The sequence below is a fragment of the Anas platyrhynchos genome, chromosome 20 (assembly GCF_047663525.1).
Source record: "Anas platyrhynchos isolate ZD024472 breed Pekin duck chromosome 20, IASCAAS_PekinDuck_T2T, whole genome shotgun sequence".
Taxonomy (NCBI): domain Eukaryota; kingdom Metazoa; phylum Chordata; class Aves; order Anseriformes; family Anatidae; genus Anas; species Anas platyrhynchos.
In genome coordinates, this window is record NC_092606.1 from 1,797,639 (window position 1) to 1,815,085 (window position 17,447).

The 17,447-nt window shown below is 43.9% G+C and overlaps 1 protein-coding gene across 14 annotated transcripts in view; it reads left to right on the top strand.

The window, feature by feature from the left end:
- ACACA (acetyl-CoA carboxylase alpha) overlaps positions 1-17,447 on the top strand; it is a 125,995-nt gene that overhangs the window by 36,449 nt on the left and 72,099 nt on the right. For all 14 annotated transcript variants that reach the window (XM_038165892.2, XM_038165891.2, XM_038165896.2 and 11 more), the window contains 15 exons: positions 612-762; positions 1,103-1,206; positions 2,058-2,139; positions 2,274-2,419; positions 3,635-3,785; positions 5,034-5,168; positions 5,633-5,779; positions 5,905-6,093; positions 6,697-6,797; positions 7,451-7,539; positions 8,786-8,910; positions 12,260-12,373; positions 13,920-14,033; positions 14,753-14,842; positions 15,434-15,552. In XM_038165892.2, the coding sequence (XP_038021820.1) occupies positions 612-762; positions 1,103-1,206; positions 2,058-2,139; positions 2,274-2,419; positions 3,635-3,785; positions 5,034-5,168; positions 5,633-5,779; positions 5,905-6,093; positions 6,697-6,797; positions 7,451-7,539; positions 8,786-8,910; positions 12,260-12,373; positions 13,920-14,033; positions 14,753-14,842; positions 15,434-15,552 (1,857 nt within the window). The remainder of the gene's footprint in view (positions 1-611; positions 763-1,102; positions 1,207-2,057; positions 2,140-2,273; positions 2,420-3,634; positions 3,786-5,033; positions 5,169-5,632; positions 5,780-5,904; positions 6,094-6,696; positions 6,798-7,450; positions 7,540-8,785; positions 8,911-12,259; positions 12,374-13,919; positions 14,034-14,752; positions 14,843-15,433; positions 15,553-17,447) is intronic.

A 17,447-nucleotide genomic window follows, 5' to 3' on the forward strand; every position in this document is an offset into this window, starting at 1 on the left:
TTACACTTTTTGGTTACTTCTCTTTATTTTTTTCCTTTCTGTTTCATTCCTGCCTTGCATGCCTGCTGCTGGGGTAAGATTAGCTACCATTCTGTTGAAGTCCCTCTTTGAAAGCATTCATGCGGAAGGCTTCTGACTGGAACACCATTGATAACTTACTATGCCAATGTGTTGTGAGCCACTGAGCATCCTCGTGATGTGGAACATAGAAGTCCTGTCATAAGAGAGGATTGTCTGACCTATCATCCAAGCCACTTTTTATCCAGAGTCTTTCCACTGTTCCGTTCTGGGTGGGATGGTGACAGCACCTGTCATTCTGTGTATACTCCATGTGTGTTATAGGTACTTGGATGATGATGACAGCAGGAACTCCTGATCTCATCGCTGGTGCTGGCTGAGCTTTCCTGGTTTGCACTAGCAGCAGATTGAAGAAAATCAATATTCTTTAATTCCCAAGCATGCCACATAGAATCTTGCTCCAGTGCACGTGTTCTTCTGCTCTTATTTTCTGACTAGTTTTTCCAGGCCACTCATGGGGAACCATCTAGAGTTACCAGCTTGCACATTACCGTTAATATGGGATGGATAATGGGTACTCTTTTCTTTTTCAGAAACATGGTGGTGGCTTTGAAGGAGCTGTCCATCCGAGGGGATTTCCGAACCACTGTTGAGTACTTGATTAAACTGTTGGAAACAGAAAGCTTCCAGCAGAACCGCATTGACACTGGCTGGTTGGATCGGCTTATTGCTGAGAAAGTACAGGTGCAGATCTTTGCTTTACATCTTGCTTTACAAGTTGGAGAGAGGGAGAGGAAGGGGAGAAGGTGGGGCAGAGAGAGTGCGAAACAGAGAGTAGGAAAGCTTGGTGGATGATGGTTGCAAGAAGACAAGGATTTAGGAGCGCTTAATTTCCACTCCTAAATCCTTAATTTTCCACTTTATAAATTAACATTTTCACCAGGCTTTAGGTCACTATTTTGTCTGTGGAAAGTGGTTTTAGAGTTGACCATAAAAGCATCTTAGTGTACGTGAGAATTAAGGCTAGTATTATGGCTTTTAGGCTAAAGGAGGTGTAACTGTTCTATGTACTCTTTCTTTCTAGGCTGAAAGGCCTGATACCATGCTAGGAGTGGTGTGTGGAGCTCTTCATGTGGCTGATGTGAGCTTACGGAACAGTGTCTCAAACTTCCTGCACTCTCTGGAAAGGTAAGCTGCAGGCTGATTGGGTAGACAGCTGACAAGCAGATTGTAATTATTTTTGACTTGCAAGTTTTGTTCAAGTAGAGTACAAGCCAGAAATACCCAGAGCTTGTTATCTGCTCTCTGTTCTCTGGTAGCTGTTTGTCTACTGGCCTAAGAAAACTGGCACGTATCTCTGCATCTCCCCAGATATCCCCTGCTGTTTGAACAGATTGGTTTGATTTCTGGCTGTTTTGGCAGAAGCTTCGAGAAATGGTGCAGAAATGTGGAGTTCTTTTTCCCTTTGTGCTGCCACGCCAACATTTTAGGGAGTCTTGAATCACCATATACTGTCCTTCTGTTTTGACATTTGATTTAATTTTCTAGATTTGACATAATTTTCAAAACTGAATGTTTCCCACTGGTACTTAGAAAATCCTGTCTGTTCCTGCTGGCTTTAAAGTAGAACAGGCACCGTAGGGAACCCAGTCATAATGCTCCGTCAGGCTAAACCTGGTATGACCCAGGCAAATCCATTTTTAATAGTTCTTCCTTTCAGTGTCCTGTTGGTGACTCCATACTGCAAACAGGGGGAAGAGCTGCTTTATCCCAATGCAAAGTCATGCTATCAGTTCTGTAACTTGGACTGTGATGCTTCTTTGACTCAAAGGCAAAAGTTGTTGAATGGAAAGGAAAGCAGAGGTGATCTGTATGGGTAGAGAGAGATGGACTGGCTTTATCAAATGGTTGTGTACCTCTCGTAAGAAGAGATGGTGTAAGAGCCTAATTCTTGCATATGTCTTTGAACTTCCTTGGGCCCCTGATAGCCGTTTGATGGCTTCTGGAAAACATGTTTTGTTTTGTGCTTCTTTTTCAAGGGGCCAAGTTCTGCCTGCTCATACTCTGCTAAACACCGTGGATGTGGAACTCATCTACGAAGGACGGAAGTATGTGCTGAAGGTAAGTTGCACAGCGTGGAGAACCATCCTCTTGCCACCATTAGTTGGAAATGTCCGTGTGCTGCTCTGGCTTAATCTTTGTAATACCTGCCATGTCTCCTGTATGTAATACTTCTCGTTCTTGTGGATCTGCAGGTGACCCGACAGTCTCCCAACTCCTATGTGGTCATCATGAACAGCTCCTGTGTAGAAGTGGATGTGCACCGGCTGAGCGATGGAGGACTGCTCCTGTCCTATGATGGCAGCAGCTATACTACTTACATGAAGGAAGAAGTGGACAGGTAGCAACCTGGAAAGTTTGTTGTATAACATTTCCATACAAGTCAAGAGTAGGTGTACTCCTAACCCTGTGCGTCCAAGTGATCAACTGGGAATGGGAGAGGTTGCTAGATGTATTATTATTGAGGAGTTCGCAGGGAGAAGTTGCTTTCATCTGAAGAGCATATCCAGGATACTTTTACAAAAAAGATCTGAGTGTGTACTGATGTGGTGCATATTCTCCTGCTGGCTCTTTAAAAGTGCCCTTTTTGGATTATATCTGGTCACCTGGGAGAGGAACTTAGTGCTCTGACCAACCAGTTGATCTGTAGGTTGTTTAGGTGAACTAGGGCTTAGATCCCCATTTCCCTTAGATGTAGTTTGTGATTGACTTGTGTTTTCTGTGGAAGTGTGAGAAGTTGTTCTTTTCCATGACCCTAAGCTGGGTAATTTGAAAGATATTGATGGAGACCTTCGTCCTCACAGAGAAAGGTTTTGTTATTGCTCGTGGGATGCTGAATGCTTTCGTATCTGAGATGAAACACATGGAGGTGAAAACTAGAATGTCAGTAAATCTCCACCTTCTGGATTTGGAACCACTTTGCCCCCTCTGCTGGTTATTTTCTATGGCAAATGTAACAAAGTGCTCAGGAGTTCAGAGAAAGTTTTGATAACTTTCTGGGTTGGCAAATGCTCTAAAATTTCAACCTTAGTTTAATGTATTGATACATCCTGCTCTTTTCAGCTTTGCTCCATTTACAAGAGGATTTTGCCTGGGATTTGTTGGATGTGTTGTGTGTTAAGTATGGCGAGTGCAATCTCCACTAATATCAGTTTTTGTTTATATGAAATCCTGAACTTCATTGGTTCTGGTTCTAACAGTGAGTGATACCCACTGGTAGAGGAGAAGCATGTGTGCAGTGTTGCGACAGGGGCTGCGGGGAGGTGGGTACCAGTCTCTTTTCTCAGGTGACAAGTGATAGGACACGAGGCAATGGCCTCAAGTTGTGCCAGGGGAGGTTTAGATTGGATACCAGAAAGGATTTCTTCACGGAAGGGGTGGTTAGGCATTGGAGTCGGCATCCCTGAAAGTATTTCAGAGATGTGTGGATGAGGCACTTAGGGACATGGGTTAGCAGAGAACGTGGAGTGTTAGGTAGATGGTTGGACTTCATGGCCTTGAAGGGCTTTTCCAACCTAAATGGTTCTTTGATTCTATTTTTCCTGTTATTTCCTAGGTATCGCATCACCATAGGTAACAAGACCTGTGTGTTTGAAAAGGAAAATGATCCCTCCATCCTGCGCTCGCCGTCAGCTGGGAAGCTTATTCAGTATGTGGTGGAGGACGGCGGACATGTGTTTGCAGGCCAATGCTTTGCAGAAATTGAGGTAAAATCTCAAAGAACTGAGTTGGTTGCAGATGCTGAATCTGTCCATGCAAAAGCTGAGGAGGAAATAAATTGAATGTTCTGCAACTGGGAATTAAGAATGAGGAGTAACTCAGAGTATTTCCTCTCCAAATTTTGTCTGTGTTTTAACTTGGACTAATGCAGGACTCAGCAAGCAGAGTGGTGTGGTAGGGAAGAAATTAACAGCTGCAATTTGAGCATTAATGACTGCACCAAGTGATAAGCAAAATTTCTCAGCCGCAAGAGTTACTATCACAGTTACCGTCTTGCTGTGATATCAAAGGAGAGTAAGATCCACATGTATCATGTCTTCTAACTACAAGGAAGAAGGCTTTCTGTTTGTAGGCCCCTGCTTAGCACTTAAAGACTCAGAAGCAGAGGTATATGCTGGGATTAAGTAACAAATTAAGACTTCTCTGATTGCCTGATTATGTATCAGGTTGCTCAGACAAGTTAAGCTGAAAATAAACATCACTTCTCCCTTGGAAGTTACTTAACGCTTAGAGAGGAGGAGGACTAACAATTTCTGTGTCATAGTGAGGAAAGCGTGAGAGGTTGTGTAGGAGGCCATGGCTCAAGACAGATTTGAGGGAGGGAAGGGTGTGTTCATAGAGGGGCAATTAAAACAGTTGGAGAGATTGTGTAGGAGAACTCTATCAAGCCATAGATCTAGATATTTTATGTAAACTCTTTTACACACTGCAACCGAGTGATGGCTAAGAAGGCACCACCTGCTTAATTCCTGTGTTCCCCCTTGTGGTGTGTGCTACAGCAGTGGTAAAACTAGACTGCCCTCCCCCAAACCCAACACTTCTGCTCCAAAGGCAAGAGCTCCCTTGGCTGAGCTGACAGCATCTCTATTTGTGAACAGAAGGCTGAGACCTGTGACCTCTAGAAAGTAATCCTAATTTCTAAGAGTACAGCAGCTGCAGTAGTAAATTATATCTGCAGCTATCTGTGTTGAATGTGGGACCTACCTGAGTACCCATCGGTTCAAACAGCTTCCTGCTGCACTAATCTGTGGCCTAGTAGTTTGTTCTACCATTGACTTAAATTCCTGGAGTTTCATTCACCATATTTGTACTTTTAAGCCTTTGAGAAAAGCTGAATACAAAAGGTGGTCATGCAGGTTTGTTGGTCTGTGGTAGGATATTGGCTGCTAGCTCACAAAACCAGAGCCATGTGGGGAGAACAAAAGCTGCGTGTGTAACCTGTTTCCTTGCTACAGGTGATGAAAATGGTGATGACACTGACAGTCGGAGAATCGGGCTGCATCCATTACGTCAAACGCCCTGGGGCAGTGTTGGATCCAGGCTGTGTGATTGCCAAGCTCCAACTGGATGATCCCAGCAGGGTTCAGCAGGTGAGAAGTTGCAGGGAGCACAGAAGTTTGCTGTGGTTTTAATCGGGGAGCGATGTTGAAAGTTCTACAAGATGGCCCAATATACTGAACCAACTTCAGATTTGTGCATTGTACTGGAATTGTCACTAACATTTGTTGTGTGAGGACTAGAACTCAGATTACTGTCTCATCCTCTGATTCAAGCTAAGCTTTTGTACCATTCTTGTCATGCTCTTATCTCACTGCTGTTGGGGATACATGGCTGTCGATGATATTGGTGGTTGGCCAGATCTTTCTATCTGCTTTATTCCTCTGCATGCTTATTCTTTTTTATCATGGACTCCTCTTTGTGACCCTCTTCTGGAGGACAGGGATAGATATCCCAGCTCCAAGAGTGTCAGACCCTGTGAGAGCAATTGGAGGGTTAGTTGCTGAGGAGCAGTTTTGGAGGTTAGTGACACTGTGGTGCTTGCTTGTGTTTCCAGGCTGAACTGCACACGGGTACCTTGCCACAGATCCAGAGCACAGCACTTCGAGGCGAGAAACTCCATCGCATCTTCCATTATGTCCTAGATAACCTGGTCAATGTGATGAACGGATACTGCCTGCCAGAGCCCTACTTCAGCAGCAAGGTATTGTTTACTTTTGTTTCTGAGAGCAAGAGCTGAAGAAGACCTCAGTGAACAGCCTTTCCTTTTCTCCCTTCTTACCGCTTATTTTTTTCCTTATGTTTGTTTTTACACTGCCTTGTCTCTAGGTGAAGGGCTGGGTTGAGCGACTAATGAAGACCCTGAGAGATCCATCTTTGCCTCTGCTGGAACTTCAGGACATCATGACCAGTGTTTCTGGACGGATCCCACCCAATGTGGAGAAGTCCATCAAGAAGGAGATGGCCCAGTATGCCAGCAACATCACATCAGTTCTTTGCCAGTTTCCCAGCCAACAGGTGATCAACCACACTCATACAGAGGAAATTTATTTTTTTTTGTTGGGGCAAAGAGAAGTATAAAATTCCTTTAAATTAGCTGGAGGTTAGATGGACCTGAAAGGTGCTTTTGAATCCAGGATCTTCGCGATGAAAGATACTTACTGTATTACTTAAGCTTACGGGTTTGCCTTCTGTACCCATGCTGAAGGCTGTGTGTTCTCTGCTCAGTATAGCTTTAAATAGGCTAGATTGGGAATTGGAAGCAATTTAATCATGTCAGTGGCCTTGTGGGCATTTATTTACTTGGTTTTTGGCTGATACATATGCTACAGTGCACTTTCTGGTGTCAACATAACCTTAAAAAAGAATGGTTGCGACTAAGGAAAGCCTCATCAGGTAATGAGATGTTGGAAGGTGATTTCCTTAGTATATGATTTTGTGCATCAATTTTTCTGTCATTGTCAGGCCATTAACTTCCTTAGTAGTTTAAGGCTTTGGCCTTTGCTGAAGTCTGCTGGAGCTCTGGTCTGGTTTATCTGGCAGTGCTCAGTTTCTGCCCTAGTTGTTCAGCCAGATCTCCCCATCCAGGACTGGAACTGCCATGAGACTTCTCTCTTTCAGATTGCCAATATCCTGGATAGCCATGCAGCCACTTTGAACCGCAAATCAGAGCGTGAGGTCTTCTTCATGAACACACAGAGCATTGTGCAGCTCGTACAAAGGTGAGCTGTTTTCATAGAAGCGTTAAGGTTGGAAAAGACCTCCAAGATGATCTAGTCCCCTGCCACCAATATCACCCACTAAACCATGTCCCTAAGTACAACATCCACACTTTCCTTAAAAACACCCCCTGGGACAGTGACTCAGTGACTCCACCACCTCCCTTGGCAACTGGTTCCAATTCCCAACCACTTTCTGAGAAGAAATTTCTCCTAATTTCCAACCTGAAGAACAGTGAGGGGACCGTGTGGGTGTGGCTTCTGGCTGTGAAGCACACATACAGATCCTTCCTTTTTCCCTTTGCCTTATGAAAGAAAGATTTAACTTCTGTCCTGACGCTGATCCCATCTTGGGTATTTCATCAAGCAGCTGGTGTGTCATGCCTTTTAGCTCCTAGAGTTGTGATATTCTCGGAAGAAAAAGGATGTTTTGAAGCAAAGCATTAGCCATGCGAACCCACAACAGTAACGGTAGAATTTTCACATTCATTCTGGTTGCAGAGGTTGTCCAGTGGTTTTTGGGAGCAGTTGTGCTTCTTTCCACGTGCAAGCAGACTTACTCTGCCATCCATGTTGAGTGTTACTCACCTGCAGCTTCAGACACAGCGCACTGACAGTCTCACTCAGTGCTAGGTTTGACCTCTTTGCTTCTGCAGGTACCGGAGTGGTATTCGGGGTCACATGAAGGCTGTGGTGATGGACCTGCTCCGGCAGTACCTGAAGGTGGAGACTCAGTTTCAGCATGGTGAGTCGCTGTGCACATCAAGCACTCGATTCCTGAAAGACATTTTTTTTTCTTTTTTTATAGAGAAGCTTATGTCCAGTTTGAGCTTTCCGAGTGCTCATAATGCTTCTGTATCATCAGTTTGAACCAGCAAATGACAAACTCCACCCTAAAGTTGTCTGTTCTACTCATTTCCACTGTTGCTATGTCCATCATCTTTCACATCCTGTGCCACCTTACCCATAGTTTAGATGCCATAATATGACTGGCTTCTTTTCAGACTAGGAATGCTCCTTTTCCCTGTAAATCATCAAAAGAACAATCTCCACATGATTTTATAATCCTCTAAGTGAGGACTTCCATATGATCTGGAGTAAAGAGACAGATTGACTGAAATATGGGTTGCAGTTATTGAGCTTGCTAAGGCTCAGCCGCTCTGTGAGCTTGCTCTAGAGTAGAGATAAAGCGGTTCTCCTTTGATTTCTCTTACTCTGAATTTGTCAGCAGTAGCCTCCAGCTAGAGACCTCCACACGTTGGGTGTTCCACATGCAGAAGCTTCATACTAGAAGCTGGATTTTTCTTTTCTGATTTCTGAGCATCTGCAGAAAAATTAGAATCAGAAAAACTGTTTACATTCACCATGCTGTTTAGTTCCATCTTGCCTCCTTATTAAATTCTGCAGTAAGAAAATTAAGTGCAGTAAAAATTTAAAAGTCTGAGCTATTTGCACCTGCTATAAAATACCATGAAGTTTCTCAGTGTTCCTGAGAATAAGCCTCAAACACTGAGAACTGAAATACATTGCACTACTGTATCCAGGCACAAGATGGCAATGAAGGACTAGCTAATTATGAGGCTCAAGTTCTTACAGGTAGTTCAGATTCTGCTCTACTTTTCTTTTATACTGCCCCCATTCCTGCAGTAATGATACTGAAGAGTCCTTTGCACTTCAGTTTGCTGGTGGCAGAGGATGGTGCAAGTCTTTTTTCTATTATTTCATTCTGAATGCTCACAAGGTATTTGGTATTTCAACTGTTCTAAGAAGAGAAATTCAACTGCTTTAATTAAAACTTGCAGTTGAGGGGTGTGGGTGTGGGGAGGAATGCTTCCAGCCTGCAACTGATTGTGTGGATCACACAAAGTAGATTCTCAAAAAATAAATGTAAAAAACAAACAAACAAAAAAACAAACAAACCACATCTTGTCACATATATTCCATGGCACAGAGGTTTGGAGGCTGGCAAAAATGTGCACTTCTGATTGCAGGTCACTATGACAAGTGTGTCTTTGCCCTTCGGGAAGAGAATAAAAGCGACATGAATGCTGTACTGAACTACATCTTCTCACATGCTCAGGTCACCAAGAAGAACCTGCTTGTTACAATGCTCATTGTAAGTTGTCTGATCTGGAAATTTGCTTCTCCTTGTAGCTGTGTGTTTGATGCTTTGCAAGGTACTGAATTGACAGCTCTTATTCTTACGGATGCCAACCTCCTAGCTACAGAAACGGCCACAGCAATGTGGAATTTCTTCCTGCTTTCTTCTTAGTGAATGGCATCAGCCAGCCTGTACTGGTGTCCCCGCGTGGTTTCACATGTTCTTCCTCGATGAGCCATGGTTTGGTCTCATATGCTTGCAGTTGCTGTCTTTGCTTCTTCCTGGCTGTAGGCTCAGAAAGTCTCCCTGCAGGCCTGCAGCAACGCTTTCTGACCAGCTGTGTGGTGGAACCACGCTAGGACTCGATGTCTCAGCACAAAGCTGGGCACTCTGGATCAGGTCTCTGCCCCTGGGAGTGGTGTGTAGCTGTCCAGGGGGCTTGAAAAGATTGGGGAATCTCTTGGATATGGATCCCACCCTAGAAACACATACAAATCCTTGTGCTGGGACCTGTCATCATCTTCCCATGTTCTTCTGTCTTGATACTGGCTTGTGAAAATCTCAGCTCTTAATAACCTCAGCTGCTCTCTAATGAGTAACATTCCCCCAGCAAATTGCATTCTCAGGAAAAATAAATAAAAACCCAGCAACTGAGTCCTGCCTCTCTTTTTCTTTTCCCTAAAAAGCCTCAGAAAATCTTCATTCCACATAAGGCTTTGAAGCAGAGTGAATACTCATGTTCCTCAAGGCAGGATGAATTTAGCTACAACGTGATTTTCAGCACAGGCTGGAGTTAGGTGTACAGCTTGTTAAGGGGCTAATTACAATAGTATCCCCCCCCCCCCTTCTGACTTCGTCCCTCCCTCCCCCTCTTTTTTCCTTTTCTATAGAAATATAATGTGGTCTGTTAACGGCCAAAAATATTTCCGAAGTAGCCATCCACAAAACAACTCTCAAAAGCAGAAAAAGGCTCATAATTGTCCCAGGCAGAGGCTGGATTTCTTAAATTCTAATTTGTAGGATATAAGGGCCCTGGAATTCTTTCTTTCTGGCTCTCGTTTTTTCCTTTTTTTTTTCTCTTTTCTCTTTTTGGTGTGTGGTGTGATTGTAAGTAACGCTTGCCTTAAGAATCTCATTATTTGAACACGGAGCCATATTTCCTCTGAGAATTCTGGAGTAGCTTTGAGCCGGGGCTGTTCATTTCTCAAGTAATCATGCTGGCGTGATGGAGAGAGAAAATGGCAGCTGTTCGCAGCTCAGGCCTTCAATTTTCTTCAGAGTCCAGTCACTCAAGTGTGTAATTACACGGGGGTGCCGGGGAGGCGTTAAGGCCTTGTCAAAGAGCTGGTTTGAGGCTTTGCTCACTGCCTTTGCCAATCAGTGCAGGCAAAAGCCAGTGTAGCGCCAGCTACCTGCTTTATTTTGTTGTTGTCATCCTGATTATTTCTTGCTAAAATGGGACTGAAACTTTTTGTCTAGATTTTCACCTCCATGCAAGCCGTGTCTTGGAGGTAAAGTCTTGCCGTGTCTTCACGTCGGGAGGTGAAACGTCTGGCTGAGGCAGCGAGGGGCGTGCTGGGAGCCAGGAAGAACAGAAAAAAACTAAAGACTCTTAGTTTTCCTTTGTCTTTTGTCTGTGCTCCTTCTTCCCACACTGTCAGATGCTTCATCTCAAGTTAAGGCCACCCACTTTGAGTCCCACTTCTGCTGGGACTCACAGCCTGCTGGAGAGGCCTTCCAGCAGAGGAGCCGAGGAGGTGGCTGCCCAGGGAGGCAGGTTCTGCTCGTCCATCCTCTGTGAGACCCTGGCAGGAGCTGTGGGGCAGGGACTGCTTGGCTCAAGTGGGTACCAGGGCTTAGGAAGGGTGACGGACCTCAGGTCACCGTGTTGTCTGTGGCAGAGCTAGGGGCTACAGGCTGCTGAATTACAGGTCACCCCATTAGCCAAAGGACCATCATTCCTCTTCCTTCGGAGGCGCATTACTCTTCATGTCCGAGGGCCCCCCTGGCACATTTGGTAATCATGGTGAAGGCGGTGGCATTTTATGGGTTGCCAGGCTATTTATGTGGGATGGTTACGTTTGTCCTCCAAGGGCAAATGTCATGTCAAAACACCTTGATGCTTGTGTTGCTGTTATTGATGTATCCCTAGGAATCCATTATTAACAAAGGGCTCTGAGGATGGTTTTAGTAATAGCGTTATGCTGCCATCACTCACATTTTTAGCTAGCAGGCGTTTAAGGCAGGATGGGAACTACTCCATCTTTCATGTATTTGTTGAAATATAGTGTGCTTTGAAGTTGTGAATTCATTTTATGTACTTAACTCACTGTTGTATGCGCATCCTCCCCTTAACTAGATAGAATTGCTTGTGTTAGACGGCGTGGCATATGTCCCGTGTCCTGCTTACTGCTGAAAGTAACAAGAATTAATAGAACAGCACCAGGAATTTGTACTCCAAACACACCAAAGGCGGTTGTTGAATTATTCCCTGTGAATTCACACACTGATGTGGGGCGGAATTTACAGAACTTTCTTTGGAGGTAGTTGTTGTAGTTGTTTGCTGGTCCTGGGCTGGCTAGTGGGAGGTGACAGTCTAACAGGAGCTTAGTTTGTTGGGTTTTTAAAATGATTTAGCTTTGGTCACTCTCACTGAGAGCTTTGCATCATCACTCCTAGAGATGACATTGCACTTGTGTGGGGTCAGAGAGAAAGGGGTCAAGAACAATGTGGGGAAAAAGCTATTTAGCTTTGCAATTGTATGTGGTGTGAGCTGTTACTAGTTAATGGATGTGGGACTTCTATTATTTTGATTTTTGTTTTTTGCTTTGATAAACCTGCCAGGGAAAACCAACACATTTAAAATCTCTTGAAACTTCAGGCAGCTAAACTCTTTGTTGGGTCAGCTTTCATAGTGAAGGTTGCTAATTTTTGTGTGTTACACAAAGCGTTCTGCTGCAATTAGGTGCTTTTTGAATTTTACATTGTGGGGGAACTTCTGGTAAAAGACTGGAACTGGGTAATGGGATAACGTTATACCTGAGTGTCTTTGACAAGTCAGCATTTCTGACGTGTGTGGGTGCAAAAGCACGCGCTGCGAATAAGAAAATAGGTAGCGGTGCCAGGCATTTCCTTCTGTGTAGCTTTTTAGCTTTTTTTTATATGTGTAAAATTATTGGACATCTAATATTTTTACCCCTGATGGCACAGAAGTGCAGAATGATTTAGACAGGGACCTCTAAAGGTTACGTGGTCCAGCATCTGAGAGCATCTGTGTAGATATTTCACATTTAGACCCCTTTGTAAGAGGAAGAGAGGATGTTTTCCCTCTCTTTTCAACATTTTCAATTCTTTTTGTTTTTAGGACCAGCTATGTGGCCGTGACCCCACCTTGACAGATGAGCTGATTAATATTCTGACAGAGCTGACCCAGCTCAGCAAGACAACCAACGCCAAAGTGGCTCTACGAGCACGGCAGGTAAGGGAGCGTTTTCAGCCATCCAAGCCCGTTAGAGACAGACTGTGCCGTCACTGATCAGATCAATACCAGGGCTGCTCCCACTTGGGGCTTGCTCTCTTGGAAGGTCTGTATCTCATGATGTTTATTTGATAGCTATGCAAATGTGAAGAGTAGACTACTGTGAGCAGCCCAACAATGAAGGTAATTAACCAGTGATTAACCATTGTGACAGTCTGAAAGATTGCAGTGGATTCTGAATCACTGTGCATTTTTATGTTAGGGTTACATTCCCCTGTTCCTCCAAAATGTTGTCTGGCTTAAACAGGAATTACCTGAGAGTAGACTATGGTTTGTGTGATAAAGGAAGTCGAAATACATGCTCACTGTGCTTGCTTCTGGCTTCATAATCTGTGAACCTGACAAGCACAGGCTGCCTGGAACGCACAGGCAGCTGTACAGTAAACAGGACATGCTATCTGGGTTCATCAGCTACCCTATAACTGCAAATCAGTCTGTGCAGAGAACAGGGAGAGAAATTTACATGAGAATCAGATGTTCCTAAGGAATTATTGCAAAGAATACGTTGGTCTTTTTTTTTTTTTAATGTTTCTTCTAGCTTTTGACTTACTTTATTAAATCTCTTTTGAAGCTGAAAATAATTGGAAAAACTTCTGATACTGTCATTTCCAAGAGTCTAGTTCAGATAATAATTTGAATGCCAGACATCCGCCCTTATATTATTGTGGGCTTTCTCTTTAGTGGTTAGCGTGTAGCCAAGAAGGAGTGAGAGGGCATAATCATTTCGCGATAGTGCTAACCCTGTAGTCTGATCACTCCTCTCACTCTGCAGTCCCTATCTCCATTCTAAAAGTCTGCAGCAGGGAAGCTGACACTTTGGGGATCTCTCCTTTTATTTCAGAGCTTGACTGTTGAAAATGAATGTGGTGTTTGAAGCTGCTCAGTGACCTTATGTTTCCTTCAGGATTGTATTTGTGTCCTTGAACCATTCAGAGTTATTGAACCTCTCAGCAGCATGCTGGGGATAGTGCTGCAGTCCTTGTGTATGTCTTTATGTTGCTCTTGCACTTCATTTTCCCCTGCAAGCTGCTTCCCCTTCCTATCTCCGTATCCTTCATGTTGGGCATTTAATACTTGGCACCAGTGGCTCCTGCTCGCTCTGCTCGGAAGCTGTGAAAGGCGGTCTCCGTTGCTGGCCTCCCCACAGCTGCTGCCTGCCAGATCTGCTTTCCAATTAACAGCCGGTCAGGCAATCCCCAGGACTAGCAGCTCTGCAGTGCTAAATCACATGCACTGATGGAACTTGATTGAAGCTGTTCCTTTTCTCCATGGGGAATTGCCAATAATACAAACCGAGCAGATACACAAATGAGGCTGGGGAGGGGAGAGAGCTTGCAGCATCACCCAGGTGCCACAGAATTCACAGGAGAAGCCAGTCACCTCTTCTGGGATGGAGTGGGCTATTGCTGCCTTGGAGTTACAGCCTCCTTCCGATGGTGCAGCAGAGCTCCTTTCACTGACACATTTTGTGTTTGCTGTTTACCAGGTTCTCATTGCTTCCCATTTGCCGTCCTACGAGCTGCGTCACAACCAGGTGGAGTCCATCTTCCTGTCCGCTATCGACATGTATGGACACCAGTTCTGCATTGAGAACCTGCAGGTATCTGCCACACTCTTCCTGGTTCCCTGCTTCCTCCTCAGGGAGCTTACTGTTTCTGCAGTAAAATCCCACCTGTAGTCCCCAGGTCCTCATGGCTTTACATTCTGTCAGTCTAGTTTCCAGCTTCCCCCTCATTTTTGTTTCCATTGCGACACTAAATCCCATGAAGAGGATCAAACCCTGGCTACCAGAGCTCTCTGTGACCTGCCATGCCATGCCACGGCATTCGTGGGTTATGAGGATGTCCCCTGAAGAGTTACCAAACTCTTTTCCTGTCCCACATTTACACTGCTTACTGCTAGTGCTGGTTTCTACAAGTGGTTTTATTTAAGGTTGTTAGTCAGGAGTTTGGGAGAGCTGGGGTCACAAGTTGTGTTTTTCTCTGGGTAACCAAAGACTTAATTGTGATGTATATTGAATTGGTGAATGTTTTACAGCCAGTGAATAGGCTGACTTAAAGTAGTGGGACCACGTGAAGTAGCTTCTGTTGTAATAAACAAGCAGAGAGCTTGGACAGCAGGCTTTATGCTGCACCTAGCCAGGATTTCACGTTAAAAGGTCCTAATCCTTGCTGAGCAACAGGAAAAGCAAGGCGATCAGAACTAGACAGACTTCATCTTTTTTTTTTTGTTTTTGCTTTTCCTTTTTGCTTTTTAGCCTGATCCTATTTGCAAGATGGGGAGCTGTCTTTTAACGCTGCTTTATGTAATCTCTTCTAGAAACTCATTTTGTCAGAAACATCCATCTTCGATGTGCTACCCAACTTTTTCTACCACAGTAACCAGGTGGTAAGAATGGCAGCTTTAGAGGTGAGTTTTTTCCCACTGAAAAAATAAACATCTTTATTTTATTTTATTTTATTTTATTTTATTTTATTTTATTTTATTTTATTTTATTTTATTTTATTTTATTTTATTTTATTTTATTTTATTTTATTTTATTTTATTTTATTTTATTTTATTTTATTTTATTTTATTTTATTTTAATGTATCGGTGTCACCTTGCAAGACTGGGAGCTGTAGGTTGTGTGGAATCTGGCATAGCTGGAGTTTGGCATTTAACAGCATTAACATTCATAATTGGCTGAAGTTTCAGATACAAATTATCTTCTCTGCTTGAAGAAGATTTACATGGTTGAAAGGATTGAAGGTGAAGCTGCTGTCAGAGAATATGGTCGGCCCACCTGGTGCTTTGTGGTGATGGTTGTGTGCTGCCAGCCTGGCCTTTCTCAAATAACAATACTTGACTTATTCTGGCTGGATTAGATTTCTGTCTAGATACTCATTTGGAGGTATCTGTATTGTTTGTAATATTTTCAAGAGCTCTCCTGGTGTGTCATTTGTCTTCTTCCTCTGTGCCTCTGTAGCATGGTTAAGCTGACTGGGTTTCTCTTTAACCAGGTGTATGTTCGAAGGGCATACATTGCCTACGAATTAAACAGCGTCCAGCACCGCCAGCTGAAGGATAACACTTGTGTGGTGGAGTTCCAGTTCATGCTACCTACCTCCCATCCAAACAGGTCAGATCACATATTCAGGTGCCTTTGGGATCAGAGGTTTATAAGGAACTACGTGCTATCTTGGTGGAGAAAACTTGGAATAGAACTGGTAGAGAAATGGTTAGTTCCCGGTGCTTCAAATAAGCACAAATTGGTTAGGATAAAACCCCACATTACCCACTTCCTTCTCTTAAATTATTTAAAGCCGCAGGAGCTGTGGGTAGTAGTTCCAGCAATTTGGATTCATTTAAATATAACACAGTTCTCATGTGTTCCAGTTTTCAGTTAAGCTTGTGTAGTAACTTTACTCTGTAACTTCAGTTCTAGCTGAATCCCGAGCTTTCTGAATGATGAGATTCCACACAGAGTAATCAGTAGTAGGAATTTTAATAAAGAACAGTCAAACAATCTCTGTCCTCTTTCTGCAGTGCTCCCCTGCCAGCTCTTTGTAACTGTTTGTGATTGGCTCTACTTTCAAACCTGGCTTTACTGGATAACGTGAATTTTTTTCATAGTGTAATAAGGACTGGCAGCCTTTGTTCGTTTGACAGAAGAGACTAAGATATACATGCAAATGTGTATTATACAGAGATGTGAGAGCTGGAATACTTTGGTTTTCAGTCAGTATTTTTCAGAATGTATTTCTCATGATTACTGAATCTCAAAGTTGCAACCAAAACCATCAGCTGTTCCCTGCCCCCTTACAGACGGGTTGCATCTCCTAGCGTGTGCAAAGAGCATTTAAAAAACCCCTTGATTTTCAGAACTTTTTTAGCATCTGTCAGGTTAGTCAGTACCGGTGGTTCTTCATTTCCAGCGGGACTCCAGGAGGATGTTTTGTTCCAGACGATTTTTGTCCCAGGCAGGGGACTGCTGGAGCCCAGCGGCGCAGCGAGTGGCCGTGGCCGCCAGGTGCCACTGTTGGTCCGTGCTGGGTTGGCAGCATGGTTCTGTGCTATTTTCCTCCTTTGTTTCCAAGCATCTTTTTCCTTATTTTATTTTTGGTGGGGCTGGGCAATGGGGTCCAGTCTCGCTTCATTGAGAATCCATCAGTACATTTTATGAAATGGTTTTCAGAATCTGGTTTGCTAGAAATGAATGACTGTCCTCAACAAGCAGCACAAAACACTCATGATACAAATGGGACATGCATTTGGTCTCATCTGTTTTCTGCATCTCTAGAATATTTGTAAATAATTGCATACTATTTTTAGTGCCCCTTTATAATAATCTCTCTCTCTCCTTCCCATTCTTTCTCCGTTTCCTCTCTTTGCTAGTCTCAGTCACCTCTGTTGCTTGCGGGTTGTTTGGCCTGCCAGTGCTGACCACTGCTCTGTTACTGTGCACAAGCTTAATTGGACAAGGTCAGCTGGAAGATGAGAACTGTTACCTGCTTGGGGAACAGCTTCTTTGTCCTGAAATCTCCTCTCCCCTTTATGCTGAATTTGCTGTAGTAACGTCCTGAAGCTCAGTTCTGCTTCTCAACCATCGGCGGTGCTGATGGTTGAATGAAAATGCATTGCAGTCCTTGTGCAAAGGCAAGCAGACGTTGGGGACAAATTCGCTGCTTGCATAGGCAGGTTTGGTTCCTTGGAGTTGCACCTCGATCTGCTGGTGATGAATTTCACTCCTGTTGCTTAATGCAGCTGTTTGCAGTGTGTACCTCCTTGTGCAGCTATTGTGTGGCTGGGAGCTAAAGCACAACAGATAGCAGGATACCAAGGGAATCGAATTAGCACTGAGTGTGCAGATTTAAGCTCCCTGTGCAGGCAGTCCACACGTTAATCCCAGGACACAGAGCACTGAAATCTCAAAACTCTGACATTGTCTTGCTTGAGTCTTCTTTGTTGTTTTCGATGATGTTCTATCGAAAGTCCATCGTATGTTTTTCTGTATCTTCTGTAGCATGAACTCTT